This window comes from Phascolarctos cinereus, unplaced genomic scaffold (assembly GCF_003287225.1).
Source record: "Phascolarctos cinereus isolate Bilbo 61053 unplaced genomic scaffold, phaCin_HiC Scaffold_4;HRSCAF=312, whole genome shotgun sequence".
NCBI classification, from domain to species: Eukaryota; Metazoa; Chordata; class Mammalia; order Diprotodontia; family Phascolarctidae; genus Phascolarctos; species Phascolarctos cinereus.
The window spans coordinates 480093681-480112487 of record NW_027555847.1 but is presented as its reverse complement, the minus strand read 5'-3'; the positions used below and the strand labels follow the sequence as shown (position 1 = coordinate 480112487).

The 18807-nt window shown below is 38.0% G+C and overlaps 1 protein-coding gene across 2 annotated transcripts in view; it reads right to left on the bottom strand.

Moving 5' to 3' along the window:
* Positions 1 to 16535, bottom strand: part of OPRK1 (opioid receptor kappa 1) — a 35204-nt gene extending 18669 nt beyond the window's left edge. Inside the window, exons 1-2 of one of the 2 annotated variants that reach the window (XM_021005962.2) lie at positions 15998 to 16535; positions 14950 to 15272 (exon numbers count right to left, since the gene is read on the bottom strand). In XM_021005962.2, coding sequence (XP_020861621.1) covers positions 14950 to 15206 — 257 coding nt within the window. In that variant the 5' untranslated portion in view covers positions 15207 to 15272; positions 15998 to 16535. Of the gene's footprint in view, positions 1 to 14949; positions 15273 to 15363; positions 15775 to 15997 lie in introns of those variants that run through there. The other variant, XM_021005961.2, reaches the window with a different exon arrangement.
* Between the last annotated feature and the right edge of the window lie 2272 nt (positions 16536 to 18807).

Below are 18807 nucleotides of genomic sequence, written 5' to 3'. Positions count from 1 at the left end.
TTGGTCATCTATTCTTGGTTAAAAGTATCATCTGTGATCTCTTCCACTATATGCAGCTAGGTAAACAGTAGATAGAGTGTTAGATCTGGCATCAAGAAGACCTTGAGTTCTAATCTGGCCTCAGATACTTAACTAGTTATGTGATCCTAGACAAGTCATTTAACCTTTGCCTGCATCAGTTTCCTCAGTCGTAAAATGGGGATTATAATAGCACTTTCCTCCCAGGGTTGTTGTGAGAATCAAATGAGTTTATACTTGTAAAGCACTATGCAAACCTTAAGGTGTTATATAAATGCTCACTATTATTTAAAATCTTCCCTTCTTTGAAATAACTTAAGAATCTGTCATATAGCACCTTAAAAGATTAAAGATTGTGTATGTATTAAGTGACACTCAGCCCCTCTCCTGTCTTCATTTTCTTAAGTGCCATTGGGTACTTCCTTGTCTAATACGTCACGTATGGAGGTGATATAGTCCAGACGTGAGAGTTCTACTACATCATTGATTAAAATAAATTCCCACAAAAAGTTGAAAGGTTATTCTGTTTCACATGTGTGTGTTTGTTATCTGTACTATTTTTAGTGTCATCTATAAATGTTCTTAAGGCGATATGCCTTAGCTGGTTTACTAAACTTTCTTCAGTCCCATTTTCTTCTCATTCATTTCATGAGATTAATTTCATTTCCAGAATCACTTTGATGCCCTCTCCTCTCAAAAAAAAAAAAATCATCCTCTTGTGGTCAATCTTCTACCAATAAGCCTCTCTGTGCTTAACTAGATAGACCCTCCTAGACTTCACCTTCCACTCACATACCTTTCAAGAACCCAAAGTTATCTCTACAACAAGATGAGACTTTGGAGTCTCTCATGGAGGCAGCATCATGATAATTTTTCCATGCTAATTTGATGGTCATTCAACTCTGAGCCCAGCCACCTCAGAATCTCAGAGGCACATGGAAGAATATTATTCTCCCTTCCTCTTCCTGTTACTATATATTTGCACATCGAGAAGAGGAGAATTGAGAAAATACTGAGTTTGAGAATAGATACTTTCATCTCTAAATTTGTCTGATATAAAATCTGAATGGGGCCTATAATTGATGTTATTTTTCTTTGTTTATTAGGGTTTTCTTTGCCCTTTCAGGAAACCCATATTTACCCTCCATAATCACTCCTTCCCCTGACCCCCACTTTTTACAGGGAAGAAGGTGGTATTAATACATTATATGGAGTACTAACTCCATACATTCAAGGATGGCAAAGATAATGGGACAGACTGCCATAATGTTGATGATAGAGAGGCAGGAGGGTACAACGGAGAGTCACTGAATCTGAAGTCAGTGTAGATTCAAATCCTGCCTCCAATACTCACTAGCTCCAGGACCCTGGATAAATCATTAAACAGCCCTAATTTTATGATCTGTAAAAATGAGAATAATACTAGTAGTGCCCATTCCCCAGAGTCATTTGATAGACCTACCGATAGATAAAGCATTTACTAAGCAGTTGCTCTATGTCAGGCACTGTGCTAAGCATTGGGGATACAAACATAAGCAAGCAAAACAATTCCTGGCCTCAAGGAGCTTAAATTCTAATGGGTAAAGAAAACAAAGAAATGGGACGTTGGCAGTTGGGGGTGGAGGGGAGAGAGAGAAGTCTGGTACTGTACTCTGTGGAGCACCCTGGTTTGGAGCTGGTAGCCAGGAAGAAGGTGAAACTCAGGTTGGTACAATTTAAATCAAAAGCTCACCTATCAGGGCCCAAGTCATTACCAGAATCAGAGCACAATTTTCCTAGTAGGAAGGAAGTTGGGGTGATGGCCAAGATGGAGTAGATGTAATCGTATATGCATATGCCTATTCATATGTATGTGTGTCTGTGCATATGTATGCATATGCATGTTCATGCATGTGTATACATGCACATGTATATTGCATTATAATTAAATGAGTATATAAACAAATATAAATGGGTATATGTAAATGACTATATGTAAAGCAGCATATCAGTGTCATATATTATTATAAGTACGTAGTCTGTATCTGGGGCAGCCTATATTGGGACAAACAATGATCTGTGGTAACCCGAAAGCCATAAAATGAAAATGTTCTACGACAGCACTAGACCCAGTGTGAACTGCTATGGGAGATGCCAAGAAATATAGGAGGCCATGCCTGCAAGGAGGTTAGAATGTAGTTGCGCACCCAGGGAACACTTGTCTAGCAAAGCCCCTCCACTTAGCAAATATTTCTTTGATTTCCTAGATCTTTATGCGTCAGGGCTGTACAGTGCTGCTTTTCTGGGGAAAATCTGCAAGTAGCTTATTCACCCCAGTTGCCCTTCTCCATTTTATTCAAACCAAACATGCTTTTTATTCCATAGATGGGGCCTTTTAGTAGGTCTATTTTTGTTTCAAGTAAACTGGTGGGCATCCCAGAGAGAATGTTTGGCTCATGTAGAAAGCCTGGAGGTGGATCAATAGCAAGTTGCTTCATTTGCTCATTGCACACATCACAGTAACATATGGCCCTAAAAAATGCAATCTGTGACCTAAGTAAGCCCTCTGTTACACTTAACAATGTTAACAGCTATAGAACTGCCATACGATGTGCCATGTGGGAATGCTGAGGAAGGAAGCTGAGAAGCATTAAAACAGAAAGGAGAGATTAGACGTTCCACTTCTGGATTTTGGTTAACAACAAGGCAGCCATTGTTTTTTACACCTGAGCTCTGAATCAGGCAGTGGAGGGCATTTTTCCCTGCTTTCTTTGACCCAGAGAATAGGAAATAATTTCCCATGGCATCTGGCTAAAGGCCATTCAAAAATATAGCAACCTAAAACAAAAGTAGATAGCTCTTAGCAGATAAAATTAATGAGTTGGCCTCTCTAAGAAGACAGCTGTATTGCTTTATGCAAATCAGAAAGGGAGCTGAATTATTTGTGGAGAAGCCAAGAATCAAGATCCTCAAACAGGATGCTGGAGAAATATGGCCCTCCACAGTTGAGAAACAGACATAGGGAGAAGGCCAGAAAGGCCAGAAAACAGAGGCAGTCCTTAAAATGACAGCGTCCTGTTCTCCCAGCTATTTCCTTCTCTGTCCATTGTTCCTGCTGAGCATTGGGCAGCAGGAAAGCACTAGGGCTGACTCTAACATTCAGGGGACTATTGTCTGATTGCCTCTAAATACAAATTATATTTCCTTATTTAGGAGCTATTTTAAACACCATACCACAGCAACAGTTATACATAACCTTATGTACTTTGACTTCATACCATAAGTACCACATAAATGTTTCAATTTTTTTCTTACAGAAAAAAAGACTGGAGAGAGATGAACTGACCTATACAAGATACATTTGGAGTTTGTGAAAGACCCAAGACTTGAACCCTGGCCAACTGACCCATCATGAAGTGAATAGCTTTGAGGATCAGTTAAAGAAACCAGGGGTGTTTTTAGTTAAGAGAAAAAAAAGATTTAGGGAAGACAAGGTAGTTGAGTTCAGTGTTTGAAAGGTTTTCACAAGAAAGAGGAATTAGAGTTGCTCTGCTTGGCTAACAAAGCCTGACTTAGAAGTAGTGGGTGGAAGTTGCAGAAAGGTGAATTTTAGCTCAATTTAAGGAAAAAATATCTAATAACTAGAGCTCAAAGATGAGGGAACAGTGAAAGAAGCACTAACTTGGAATTACAGAACCTTAATTCAAATCAAACCTTTGCCATTTACTCCATATGTTACCTTAATCAAGTCATTTCACCCCTGTAGGTCTCGGTTTCCTCATCTGTAAAAAGGGTTTGGATTTGGTGACCTTTAAGTACCTTTCTACTTCTTGATCTATATTCCCATGAATAGTGGAATGAGTTTCTATGAAAGATAATGAGTTTCTCCATACTAAAGGTCTTTAAGGCAAGATGTTGTAGATGGAATTCTTGCTTAGGTTTAAAAAAATGGCCTCTGAGTTCCCTCCTAACTCTAAGACTCTGTGATTTGTTTTTATCAAACCACACCATTTCCCTAAGTATAATACTTTTATAAATGGGAGCTTGTTTAAGAAAGTCAAGTGGAAGAGGTAGGTTTTCAACTGGATCTTAAAGGACTGAAGGAGTAAGAAAAAATAGGAACTCCAGGTAGCAAGAGTAACGCAGACAAAAACTTGAAGTTATCAACGATCTTAGGGCCAGTGGAAAATCATGAAATATGGGAATTATGAAGGAAAATAGGGAAAGGTAAATGGGGGTATACTGGAGACAGTTCATACTAGCTGGAGAGAATCAATTGTTAAATTTTCAGTGTGACCATCACCACCTCTGAAAGCAGCAAATATTACAAATTAGGTCTTGACTTCTTGTCTTGTTGGGTTTTTTTTTAATTAAGAAAGTGGTAGAGAATATGTTGATAATGCAGATTAAATTTAAAAGTATGTCATGGTTATATATTTTTTTCTTTTTTTTAAGAGAGCCACTTGATAAAGACTTGCTAGCACACCCCTGAAGACATGACTAGATGGGTGGATTGGGACTTAAGGACCAAGTCAAAGTTTAGGCAATGGGGACCCTTAAGAATATTGGGACAAGGAAATGGCATAATTAGTAGGACCTGAACAATCTCTTTCAATACTGTTCTGACCACTCTATATAACAACAAAATTCCTGTATGATGAGGGGTGTAAGTGGAAGGCAGTGAGGGCCCAAAGAGAGACAGAGGAGGCTCAGAAGAGCCTATCGTATGTGGACAGGTGTGTATATAAAGTATGACAACATTGGACATGAAACTGAAACCATTAATATAAAGGCAAAATAGTACTGGAGGAGAGTCTAAGTAGGAATATGCTGAAAAGAACTACCCTGGTATAACGTATCATGGATTTAGAGCCATAAGGAATCTCTGAAGTCATCTAGTCCAAATCCCTCATTTTAGAGGTCAGGCAATTGAGGCCCAAAGAACTTAAGAGACTTGGCCAAGGCCGAAAAGATAGTAGGTGGCAGCGTCAAGATTCACATTCAGATCCTCTGATGCCAAGGCTAACACTCTTTCTTTTTCTTTCTTTCTTTCTTTCTTTCTTTCTTTCTTTCTTTCTTTCTTTCTTTCTTTCTTCCTTCCTTCCTTCCTTCCTTCCTTCCTTCCTTCCTTCCTTCCTTCCTTCCTTCCTTCCTTCCTTCCTTCCTTTCTTTCTTTCTTTCTTTCTTTCTTTCTTTCTTTCTTTCTTTCTTTCTTTCTCTCTTTCTTTCTTTTTCATGTTAATGTGTTTCTACCTATCTTTGGAGGCTTGTAGAAAGACACTTCTGGGGTGAAAAAAGGCACCTGAAAAAATGATACTTTTCCTTTATGGGTCCCCCAAAGGGTGCAGCTGATCTTAGGAACAGTTTGATAATCCAGAAGACAATGTCATATTGTAAAGTAGCACTGATCAATCAATAAACCACTGAGTAGTACCCTGGGATTTGAAAGGCTAGCATAATTATCTAAGTACCTAATTATTTCAAAAGAATGATAAACTTCAGGGAGAATGTAACCCTATATTTTTCAGAAATGTAATAGATGTACCAAGTTAGGCAAAATTTGGGGCACTGATTTATCAGCACACATAATTATTCCTTTCTCTTAGCCCTGTCTTTTAGATATGTAGTATCCATGGTTTTATGCTCAAAAATATCTAAGATAATCAGAATTAATGGATGCTACATCTGAGTTGCCAGAGTAACTAATTTGAAAACATAATCAGGATCCAATTCACTAAATTCTTCAAACACCTTCAAAGAATCTCGATGAAATTTACTAAATGTTCATTTAAATGCTTTGTCACTGTAATTTGTTTCTTTATTAAGGGAAAGTAATTTGGCATTTAAAAAAAATCTTGATTTGGCTTAAACAAAATTCAGTAAATAAAAATTGATAATGCCTATGTGCAAAAGTAGTAACTTAATGTGCAACTAAGTTAGTCAAGCAGCTTAAATTATGTCCAATCATTTCCAATTAGCTTACTTTTATTACTCATTTATTATGAAATAGCCAGGTTCGTATATCCTCCATATCTTTTCTCTCTTGCCTTTAGTAACGCAATGTGTGCAAAAATAAAAGATAAAGGGGGCCAGGCTGAATCAGGAAGGTGGTGGAACATTTATCCTGAATATTATGGCAGACAGATGTTGCTGTTGCTGCAGTTGCCAAAATTAGTGTTTTATATGTTTGCTGACCAATAAAAGCATGGCTACACCTGTGCCTATACAATCCCAAACAAGAGAGACAGAGAGGAAACGGGGGGGGGAGTGGGAGAGGCGGGGGGAGGGGGAGAGGGGAGAGAGAGAGAGAGAGAGAGAGAGAGAGAGAGAGAGAGAGAGAGAGAGAGAGAGGAGAGAGAGAGAGAGAGAGAGAGAGAGAGGAAGGGAGGGAGGGAGAGAGAGAGGAAGGGAGGGAGGGAGAGAGGGAGAGGGGTAGACATAGGTTAGGAATGGGCACTATAGTTGCTGCTAGTATAATGTTCATGAATCTATCTTCAGCTCAACTACATTGCAATTCATGATTCTACTACATCCACAATTTGTTTTCGTAATACCCAAGTTCCAGTTGAAAACTGAAAGTTGCAAACAACTTGATTTTTTTCATCTGCAAAATGATGAACATCTGGATAGTTTTGAATGTGCAAATATGTTCTATGAAATTCTTCCATTTCATAAAAATGGTAGCATATTATGATACAATCACACTTATGCAGACACTATGATAGTGTATCCTTACATTCAGGCAACTCATTTCTTTCTTCATAGTTTGCCCCCAGTAAGAATCCTAAATTGAGTGCAAGGTTAACTAGATGATTATGAAGGTCTCTTCTAAACCTAATACTTTATTATTCTAAATCTGATTCAGGTGTTAGTTTCCTTTGGGGTCAATCATTTTTAAAAAAAACATTTAGACTTCTGGATTTTTATAATAATTAAGTTATTTTTATTATTACTTCTACTGTATAAAAATATCTTTTATGTCAAAGTGATTCCATACAATTCATCTGATTCTTTTCTCATCAAACACACACACACACACACACACACAAACAACCACCACTACTCCCAACCAAAAACTGCTATCCCCTTGAGGAATAAGTCTCTATCACTGTGAAGCCAACTTTTGGTGATGATATATTCAAGTCTGTAGAATTACTTGTATCACTAATTTGGCTTAAAAACCAAATCACAGAAGTAACTAGAGAAGGAACAGCATGATAGCACTTGTGGCCAAGGAGGTAACCTCCTAAGGCAAGATACTAAGTAGATCCAAAAATCAAATCAGTAATGTAGGAAATGACAGCCACAGAGTCTGCACTGGGTCTATTACTGCTCAAGAAAGCAAGTAGAATGGTTGATTGGAGGGAGACTATTCTCAGTTGGATATAAATTTCTATGGAAAACCAATCCTGATCCATGAAAAAAATGAAATTGTTGGCATGCTCTGCAAGGTATTTTTGAAGTGGAATTCGTGACTTGATTGTCGAACTCCAGCTTGACAACCACTGAGCCTTATGGCTCATCAACTTGCTAATTCAAACTTCTTTTTCAACTTCAGATGTGATTATGTATCTTAAAGGGAAGTGCATTAAATTGGTTAACTAATCAATGTAGACAGCTGCAATGAAACCAAGCCTCCAGTGGTGGTTTTTTTTGTTTGTTTGTTTTGAAATGCGTTCTTAAAACACTCTTAAGGATGAGAAAATGGCCTTTTTGTAACCGAACTTCTTCAGTGGGGGAATAAGAAGAAATAAGACAGTCAATTTAAACCTGATGATGTATCTTCCAAGGCTAAGGAAAGACTTTACTGTTTACTTATAAGACAGGATTCACGACAGATTAGGAAGAACTACTTTAAAAACACTGTGGGAAAATGACAAGGGTGAAAGATAAATCAATCAATCAACCAACAAACTCTTACCATGTGTCAGGCATTGTGCTAAGAACAAAAATTGAAAAAAAATTTTCTCAGATGAGGCTTTCATATTGAAGTTAGGTAAACAACTAACAGACATCTATCTATACCTCCATCTATTTATATTTAGGTATGTATCTATATTTTTGGAGACATAGATATAGATACAAAGACCAAAAAGCCATTCCCCAACAAATAAGGGGTCAAAAGATATGAATAAACAATTCTCAAGAGAATTTCGAACAATTTACTATTTGAAAGAAGGCTCAAAATCAGCTAATAATAAGAAAAATGCATATCAAAATAACCTTCCATTTTCACTTTACATTCTGCAATTTGGCACAGACGACAAAAGATGGAATAGTCAGTGGTGGAGGGGCGGTGGGAAAATAGGCTCACTAGTGTATTGTTGATGCTTCTGGGAATTAGAATAAATGTTAGGGAAAACAATTTGCAATTAGTGAAATTAAATAACTGAAATATCCATACCCTTTGAACAGGAATTACACTGTTTATACCCTAGAGATGCCATAGATATGAAGAATGCCCCAACATACACCAAAACATTTATAACAATATTTTTCTGACAGCAAAGTATCAGAAACAAAGTAGATATCCATCAATTGGGGAATGGATAAACAAATTGCAATACATGAATGTAATGGAATATCACTCTGCCATAAGAAACTTGTAATGAGTTTAGAGTCTAATGAAAAAAAAAGTAAACCTATAATATATGCAGCACAAATATAAAATAAACATATTTATGCTACAGTATTATATATTTACATTTAAATAATAACAGTTAAATAATAGAGAGTATTTTGGGAGAGTGGCCACTAACTGTTGGAGGGATCAAGAAAGGCTTCTTTGAGAATGGAAGTAAAGAGTGAGTGCATCCCAGGTATGGGGGGATAGGCAATGAAAAGGCATGGAAAGGAGGAAGTGCTGGGGGGAAAGAATAAGCATTTACATGATACCTAAGATATGTCAAGTAATGTCAAGTAATCACTTATACAAATATTATCACATTTGATCCTCAGAACAATTCTGGGAAGTAGGAGCTTATTATTATTCCCATTGCAGAGTTGAAGAAACTGAGTCAACCAGAGGTTAAATGACTTGCTTAGGGTCACACAGCTAGACAGTGGGAGACCAGATTTGAACTCAGCTCTTCCTGACTCTAAGCCCAGCTACCCACTGTACCACCAATCTCATGGAGAAAGAAAATTGCATATTGTGTATGATGAACAGGAAGAAAGTCAGTTTGTCCAGAGAGTATAAAAGAAAGAGTAACATCTGTTGATACTGGAAAGATAGATTGTGACCAAGTTGTACAGGGCTATAAAAGCTAAATATGAGATTATATTTTATACCAGAGACAATAGAAAGCCATGGAATCATTTGAGTAGAGGAGTCATATAGTCAGATTTGCTCTTAAGGAAAATTACTTGGCAGCAGTGTGTAGGGTGGACTAGAGTATTAAGGAGACAGAATATGGGGCTATTGAGTTAATCTAGGCAAAAAGTAATGTGGGCCTTCATTAAGGTGGTTTGGGTGGAGAGAAGGGGTTGGATGCAAGAGATGTTGTGAAGATAGAAATGGCAAGATTATACAACTAATTGGATATGTGGAGTGAGGTAGGGTAAGGAGTCCAAGATGATTCTGAGATTACAAACTTGGGACCCCGGGAGGATGAGCAGAATTTATTTCAACAGAAATAAAGAAGTTTGGAAGGGAAAAGAAGAGTTTAAGGGCAAAGATAATGAATTCCATTTTAGACATGTTGGGTTTAAGATGTCTCTATGACACATAGTTTGAAATATCCAATAGCCAGTTGGTGATGGGACTTGAAGCTCAATGGGTATAATGTGGCTGGATATATATAACTGGGAATCATCTGACTAGAGATGAAAGTTAAACCCATGGGAGATGATGAAGTTATCAAGAAAGGGTATATAGAATGGGAAGAGAAGAGGGCCCATGAGAGAACTTTGGGGAAGACACAGCTAGAGAGATTTGATGTGGATGATGAGCCTATAAAGGAGAACAATGATTAATGAGAAAGGTACCAGATTATACCTTTGAATTATTTTCATTAAAGCCTTCTCTAAATATACTAAACCTACTGTAGTAATGTTAAGTTCAGCTGTATAGGTAGGGGCAGCAAGATGTAATGGAGCCCCCAAAAATAAAAAGCAAATTTGGGACCAGGACCTTGAGTTTAATTCTGGCTCTGCAGCAACCTATGTAACCCTGGGAAAGTCACTTCTCATCTCTAGGTCTTAGGTTTCTCACCTACAAAATGATGAGATTGGATTAGATAATTTATGAGGTCCTTTTATACCTCTAAAGCTATATAATCTTATGCAGTAATCTTTATGAGTCAAGCCATGAACCCATGACCATCATTTAGTGGCAATATATGATAATTCCAGAAAAAAAATACCTAAGAGGAAAAAAAAAAAACATGATGGCCTAGACAATCAAGTGCTTAAAAATGCAAACTTAAGCTTTGAGGCTACAAAAAAATCAAAACCAGTTGATCTGGATAATCAAGGCATGAAAGCATAGTTTTATAATATTCATTCATCAAGTTAATTTCTATCTTTTTAGTCTAATTACATGTTACCCATCTCCTTGCTTTCTATGGTCTCACCATACTGGTCTATTTGCTGCTCTGCACACATACTACTCCATCTCCCATCTTTATGACCTTGTACAAGTCATCCTCAAAATCTTGAATACTGTCCCTCATAACCTCTACCGCCAGGAGTCCCTTGTGTCCTTCAAGATTCCTATCAAGTGGCACTGTTATGTTTACCTTTAGTTGGCAGCTGATAGGTACAATTAGCTCAATGCAAAGAGGTACCCATAAGCATAAAAGCAATAGAACACTAGTCTCATAAACCTGAATTATACTGGCACCACAACTACACACATCATAAGTAGGAAGCGTGGGTATCCACAAAGAATGCAGTAGTGGAAAGGCACACATATAAGAAACAAACAAAACCTAGTAACTCACACTGGTAGCACTTCATGGCCTCAAATCTCTCTCCCACCTTGTAATACCCTCATGCTGTTCTTCTTGGGTGTAGTATCTCTTCTAAGGAGAAATGAACTGGACCCTTTGAGTCTATTCCCCTCACAGCTCAGCTCCCAAAAGCCAAGACTGGCTCTTATTGATGCACAAAGCCTACATTCCTGAGTCCTACTTCAACCTACATTTTAGAAAGTATTTCTGGCTTTTTAAAAATCCAGTAGAGGGGCAACTGATCATTTGGCCAGTCACCGCCTAGTTTCCTTCTAATTCCATCAAGCTTGGATGATTAACTTTTACATACCTTGTAAAGGAGTAATGGTCGGCACTTTCTTATTTCAGCCATCTTGCCTAAAGAACATCATAACTTATGAGCAAGTAATACATATAAACACTTTTTGAACTTCATTTAAGACCTTAACACCTTTATTTTGTTATCTATCTTAGATTCTGTAATTTCATCAACTCTGCCCCTAGATAAACATTTGTTTTCCCTAGCAAATGAACTTGATTGCTTTGGGGACATTTGTACTTAGTTCCAATTCTAGATAGCCTTGGCGATGGTCAAACATTGTCTTTTTCCAGTGCATTCCCCCAGTGCCTTGCACTAAAGAGTCTCAGCAAAGTGGATGTGGTGCAGTTCTTAACAATCCAAAAATTAACTGTCTTCCATGAAGGTCCTGGCCTGCCTCTGTCCTTTATATTTTATAATTCATTAGCTGGACTGCAGGCAAAGCAATTGTTCCACTCATATAAATACATGTAGATATGCAAGGTGGGAGAAATTTGACAAATATATGTATATAGACACAAATATATGTGTGTATTATATATGTATGTATACATATCTAGCTTGGGGGGATACATGCATATGTGTATGTGTATGTAGTATGTGTATATATACATACAGAGAGAGATATACACAGATATATGATAGATAGATAGATAGATAGATAGATAGATAGATAGATAGATGACAGATTACATATCATATGTAGCTCCAGGGTTTAGCATAGTGCCTGACACATAGCAGGCACTTAAAAATGTTTGATTGATATGTCTGTGTATATACATGCACAGTTTTTATTCAGTTGCTTCAGTCATGTTCAGCTCTTCATGATCCTATTTGGGGTTTTCTTGACAAAGATATTAAAGTAGTTTGCCATTTCCTTCTCCAGCTCATTTTACAGATGAGGAAATTGAGACAAATGGGGTTTAATGACTTGCCTAGACACACAGCTAGGAAGTATCTGAAGCTGGATTTGAACTCAGGACTTTCTGACTCCAGCACTAGAGCTCTAACCACTGTGCCACCTAGCTGCCCACATACAAATAAACATACAGCTTTTTATAAATACTTACATAAACATACATAAATACCTAAGTAATAGAAGCTTGTATGTATATGTGTGTGTGTGTGTGTGCATGTGCATGTGTGAGCAAGGATGCCATGATGTGTCTCACATGCAGAACTTGAACCCAGATTTTCCTGACTTTCAGACCAGGTTACCAGCAATTATACTATATTGGCTCTCATATTTGGGTTGACCTATTATTTACTAGACTGAAGTGAGACACTTTAGATAGTCAAGTTGCCATGGAATTTTTAGTTTTAGGTTTGGGGTTTTTTTGTTTGGTTGGTTTTGAGGTTTTGGGGGAATTGGGGGGAGTGGGGAGAATTTGAACCCTTCACAGAGAGAGATTGCTTTTCTCTAGGAAAACATTCCACTGTTTACCAAATTCAATGTCACTACACCCATGTATCAAACTGAATGATTGTTGATATATATACATATATATACATATATATATACACACATACATGCATATATGTGCATATACATATGTGCACACATACATCCATGTGTGCATATATATGTTTGTATATACATATATACAAACATGAAATAATGCATTTTGTATAATATATGTATGTATATGTGTGTATACAAATATAATAGAGAGTATTCTAGTTCTTTTGTCTGAGAAGATGGAAAACTGACCTTATAACACTATTATTTTAGCTTCCTTTCAACTTTTTAGTGTATTTTTTTCTAAGCTAAATATTCCTGGTAATTTAACCTTTGCATAAAGGTTAAACCCTTGATTGTCCATCACTCAAATCTATTTTTAGCTTTTCCATATACTCTTAAGCAATAAACCTCAACTTTTACCACCATTTCAAGAATATATTCAAAGAACAAATTCTTTCTCTATTTATTATTGGATTTAATCCCCCAAGGATCTTAAGAAAAAATCTTCTTTTGCCAAGAACCTCACTTAGCTAGTCTTGATTTGAGGTTAAATATATCTGTAACTAGTATATTTTAATTTGTGATTGCTTTGGATTTTATATGCATATTTACCATTCAATTTCTAAGTGACTCATGAACAATTTTTGCATACTACTTTTTGCTTGCTTCTGACATTTAGAATTCTCAAATGATAGGCATTCTGGAATACCACCACTAAGGTTATTTTTTTTTCATATGTCCTAGGGATTCTTTCATACCTTTCAGCCAAGATTGAAGAACCACTCTACACAAAGGTGAGGGAAGCTTGTTCCAAACTAAAGATCTCAATGAATCATTTAGTAAATACTATAATAATGTAGTCTCACAATAAACACATTCCTATTTTCTGAAGTAGAAATACATATTGCTTTACTATTAATAACTTTAATCTGTATACATTTTAAAAATTTTAAAACATCCTCTACCAAAGTTATAGAGGTAATTTCATTCACAATCACAAGTTTCATTCCTATCTCCCTTCTGTCACAAAGTTTTTTCCATGGAGATTAACAGTAAAATTAAAAAAGACTGAGACACATTTTGTTCTTATAGTAGGTTCCCTGTTGTTTTAGTCCTTTCCATTATACTTATTAAACTCCTGCAAACATGAAATAAATTACAAGAAACAAGTATACTGAGGTCGTTGAACAAATCCCAGTAGTAAGTGAAATAAATTTTAAAGGATGCACTTGGAAGATTAACTGACAGATTGTGCTTTTTGAAAATGTAATCACATACGTATTTGGAAAAATATAACCTCATACTTGGAAGCAAAAATAAAATTCACTGATCAAATAGCTTTCTTACTGTAATTTCTGTTCTTTAGGAACAGGATAAAGACCCTATATTTAAATCCAGTTAGTGATTAAAAGAGAAATCGGTGCATTGCCATTCCCTCCTCTTTTTTATATTGGATAAGCCACATCTTTATCACTTATTTTGCCATTCACTTGGTCTCAGAGATATATGTCTCACTTATCAAGGTTCCATATCAAGACACAAGTGAAGCTTTTTTGAATGTGGGCAAAGCTTTGTTAAATTATCTCAGCAGTCAGTGACTCATGTCACCCAGGGACATTTCTAAACCTAGAATGATTCTCATCAAAATACAACCCCCCAAAAATGATCTTCATCTGAAGACATCAAAGCAGTATTGTAAAATCTCACAAATCCATAATGCCCTCCCTCAAAATATATAATTAGGAAAGTCAAACAGCTTATTAACTGAAGCTGCTAATATTGCAACAGAACAATCTTGTTTCCCCCCTGTAATTTATAGAGTGGAATTTAAGTTACTAGAATGGCTTATGTGGATATCAGACTTTAATAAAATATTGTATTTTAACTCTACAATCGACAACACTAATTTGATGACTCATAGAAAACCTTGAATTGTGCGTGTGTTTGCCAGAGGATTTTGAAAATATATTTTCATGAAACCTTTCCATAAGGGGGAAAAAAAACAACAAAAGCCCCACATATGCAGCACCTAGCAGGGACTGACGATGTCCCCCTCAAGAGGCAGAATCTTGTACTGTTCTTTCTCTGACCACAGTAAGAGTTTCCTGTCTCCTGGGGGCGCTCCAGATTGCCTAGCCTGAGTGGACCATCCACCCATTTCCCGGTTTTCTGGTTTCCCTAAAAAGTAGACAGGGAGTCCATTTCGTTCCTTCCCACCTGTTTTCTCTCATTCTCCTTACCTGATGATCACAAACATGACCAATGAGTTGCCTACCAAGCCCACCACAAACACCACGGAGTAGACCGCTGTGATGATGATGGGAATGGCAGGGGAGATGCGCGTATGGTTCAGCTGTTGATCCTCGTAGCTATCACTCTCGTTGCTATCCTGGTCTGCCCATCCTGGAAACCAGTTGCTGCTGTTGGGCAGCAGGCAGGAGCCTGGCGGGCAGGTCGGGCCTAGATCCCCACGGAAGATCTGCACCGGGGACTCCATTTGAGAGGCAGGCTGGAGCAGAACGAAGGGGACAAGGAGGCCAGAAGTCAGCAGAAGCTGCGAAGCCTGAGGGAGGGAGAAGAGAAAGAGCGTTTATAGGTGCTGGGGGAAATGCGAGGAAAACTTTTTCCTTGCGCAAATCTCAAGTTTTACGAACCATAAAGGAACACAGCACCATAGATTTGAAGCTGGAAACGACTTTAGCGATCTAGTCCAAACCCTTTATTTCTCAGATGCACAAATGAGGCAATTGAAGCCCGGAGAGGGCAAATGATTGCTCAAGGGTACCCAAGTGTTTTAAGTCGCAGTGCCAAGAAGAAAACTCTGACTCCAAATCCACAACTCTCTTATACGCACCGCAGGGCTACCTTGAAGGGAGAGTCTTTTTATGCTGACCCAGGTCCACACGCTCCACCCCACCCCCAGGATGAAACATCAGCTCGCCATCCCCCCGAAAGTGTCTAGACAGAGCTTTAAGATCCAATTGAGGAAGGTGAGAGTACAGATCTAGTACCAAAACCTTTGCAAACACACACACGCACACACACACACACACACACACACACACACACACACACACGAGTTGCTCGTTGGCAGGCTGTTGGTGAATTAGGTGGTATGCTATAAAGCTGCAGGGGAGTGGACCCTTCCTCCCTTGATACGTTACAAACGCGCCTTGACCCCGAATTCTTCCCCTGAAGTAACCCCTGAAAGAGGGCGGGGGAAGGATGGACTTAGAATCCCCAAGGACAATGAAGTGTAAAAAGACCCGGTAGCCCCACGAAGCTCACCTCTGTCCCCTTGCAGGACTGCCCCTGAACAGTGCCTCTTCAAAGTCCGGGCGAGCTCCTTCAGGTTCCCCAGGAACTAGCTGGCCGGGCAGTCTTAGCTCTGTATATACTGGTACATCTGCGCCACGAGGTGAACCGCAAGTGGAGCAAAGCAATGGGGTTTTGTTGTTACTGTTGTCGTGAGTTAGCGGCTGCCGCTACAGCTGCAGCAACCGCTGCCGACTCTCCCTTTCCCCCCTGTAGTTCCCCTGGCTCTGACTCCTGTTGACGGCGCCAGTTCTCTGCCAGCCTCTCCAGCCAGCAGCGCTCTGAACTAATGGTCACACACTCTCTTTCAGCTCCGTCTCCGCTGCAGCTCGCAGGTTGTCAGGCTCACATGACTTCTAACTCAACTCCAAGGCTGAGACTCTGAAAAGCAAGGTAGACAAGGAAGAAAGAGAGACCCTGCTGCAAACTGCACCTATTTTTACACTCTTGGCAAAATTCCTGCCCCCATCGCCAAGTCTTCAAGACAAAGCTAGTTAGAGTCCCTGCTGAGGATGTTCGTACAGCAACATAGTCAGGGTTCGCTGCCTGTGAAACACTGACCTTACTGGCTTAATCCAGGCATGCCCTCTGGAATTCATAAAAATCACCCCCAAAGTACACACTTCTTTGAAAGGTGAATGTGCTTCAACATGGCTTTCCTGTTTTGTTCTCGTAACCTAGAATCTAGGGATTGCTGTGTCTGTTTCCCTTAATTTGGAAATGACTAGCAGATAGATTCTTTCAGTATTTATATAAGCAAGGAGGTTGATACTGGGGGGAAAAATGTTGGAAGGTACTGTGCATGGCATATATTGAACTGCATAGAGAAGAGCCATGAAAGTGGACTAAGAGGCTCTGGGTTCAAAGTCTAACTTTTCTGTTTACTACTAGTGACACTGCACAAGCCATTTAACCTGTCTAGGCCTCATTTTGTTCATCTGGAAAATGAATGACCTTTGAGGTCCCTTCCAGCTCTAAATCTATGGTCTTGTAACTGTAGGGACAACTTGTCCGAAATAGTTTCTTTGGGTCAGAAGAAAAGTTAGAGCTGATTTACCTCTTCCTAAGATAGCTCAGAGGAGGTGAATGGAAAAGATTCAGTTATAATGAGAACATCACAAAATCTGATTTAAGACTTAAATAGAATATTTTTGTTTATTCAATTCCTTTCAATTCCCTCATCTTGACTCTAACAATAACTTTGTTAACTCCTCATACACCCATCACTGTACTGTGACACTTCACTGAGTGTTCTAGATGGGCAAATAATAGTGAAGATAAACTTTGCTTTAGTTAGATATACACATATGTACTATACATGTATGTATACAGACATAGAGTGTCTATACAGCTATATATATTGCTGATGAGTATAAATTGATGGAGAGAGATATAGGGTATCTCAAAGTGCATGAAGAGTTTTGGGACAACCTGTATATGAATATTATATATGCCTATATGAACAAACATGCATATATATAAACATGCAAATACATACATATACATATGCATATATACATACAAATATGCAAACATTTATCCTGTCTACACTTTTTGCCAAATGAGTGATTAGAATACAATGAAACCTTAAATGGGAGGAGCATTTAAAAAGCCTTCAGGTGGATCTTGTTGCTAAGGGAAACTAGAGTGTCTCTCTGTACACACTCAGACCAGATGCTTCTGTGGAGTCTGGCTTTCAAACATATAAGATTTAATTACAGGATTGAATAAAGTTTATAAAGACAAATAACCTTTCAAAATGTTATGTACTGAATAAGGATTTAGATCATGCATATATATACATATATATGTATGTATATACATATATATGTATATATATATATGCACACACATATATATTATGTGTGCATGTGTATATGTGTATATATGTATATATAAACACCCACAGTCATATTCACACACACCTATATGCACTCACACAACCATGTGCCTGTATATATGCATACTATTAATATTTTTTCACCCTAGGTGACATGCTAACATAAAGCTAATTCTAGACTGTCTTCATTAAATGGTATAGTAGAGAAAAGAATACTAGTGAGGAATCCAGCTGAGTTCAAATGCTGATTCTGTTACTACTGTCTAACCTTGGGAAAGTAATCTTGCCCTTTGGTTCCTCACTTTCTTCACTCTTAAATTGAAGGAAATCAGACTAGATGGCATTTAAGTTTCCTTCCAGCTCTAAGCCAATGAAAAAGGGCTTTGAAAAAAGCCAAAAGCATGATGCAAAATATAAGATAGCCTTCACTTCATTATTTAATAAAGATTTCTTAAGCATCCATCATTGGGAGAAATATACAGATATATGTCACATTCCACATCCTCAGGATACTTATAGTCAACTATTATCACTTTAATTTTTATTGATTAGTAGAATTAGAACAGATAATTACAATTTGTGTCCAATTCACAAAGTTGGTTTTAGGTCATTGATCTCTTCCACACAGAAGTAAACTTACCACAGAACTTTAACACATCTATGTATTATGCTAAGGGACAGGAAGGGCAGCAAGGTGTCGAAGTAGATAGAACACAAGGCCTGGAGTCAGGAAGACCTGAGTTCAAACCCGGCCATAGACACTTACTATGTGACCCTGGGAAAGTCACTTAACCCTGTTTGCCTCATTTCCTCATCCATAAAATGAGCTGTGAAAGGAAATGGTAAATCTGTGCCAAGATAACCCCAGATAGGATCACAAAAGGTCAAATATGACTGAAATGACAACAACACAGGGGGAAAGAACAAGTTGGTGTTATAGAGG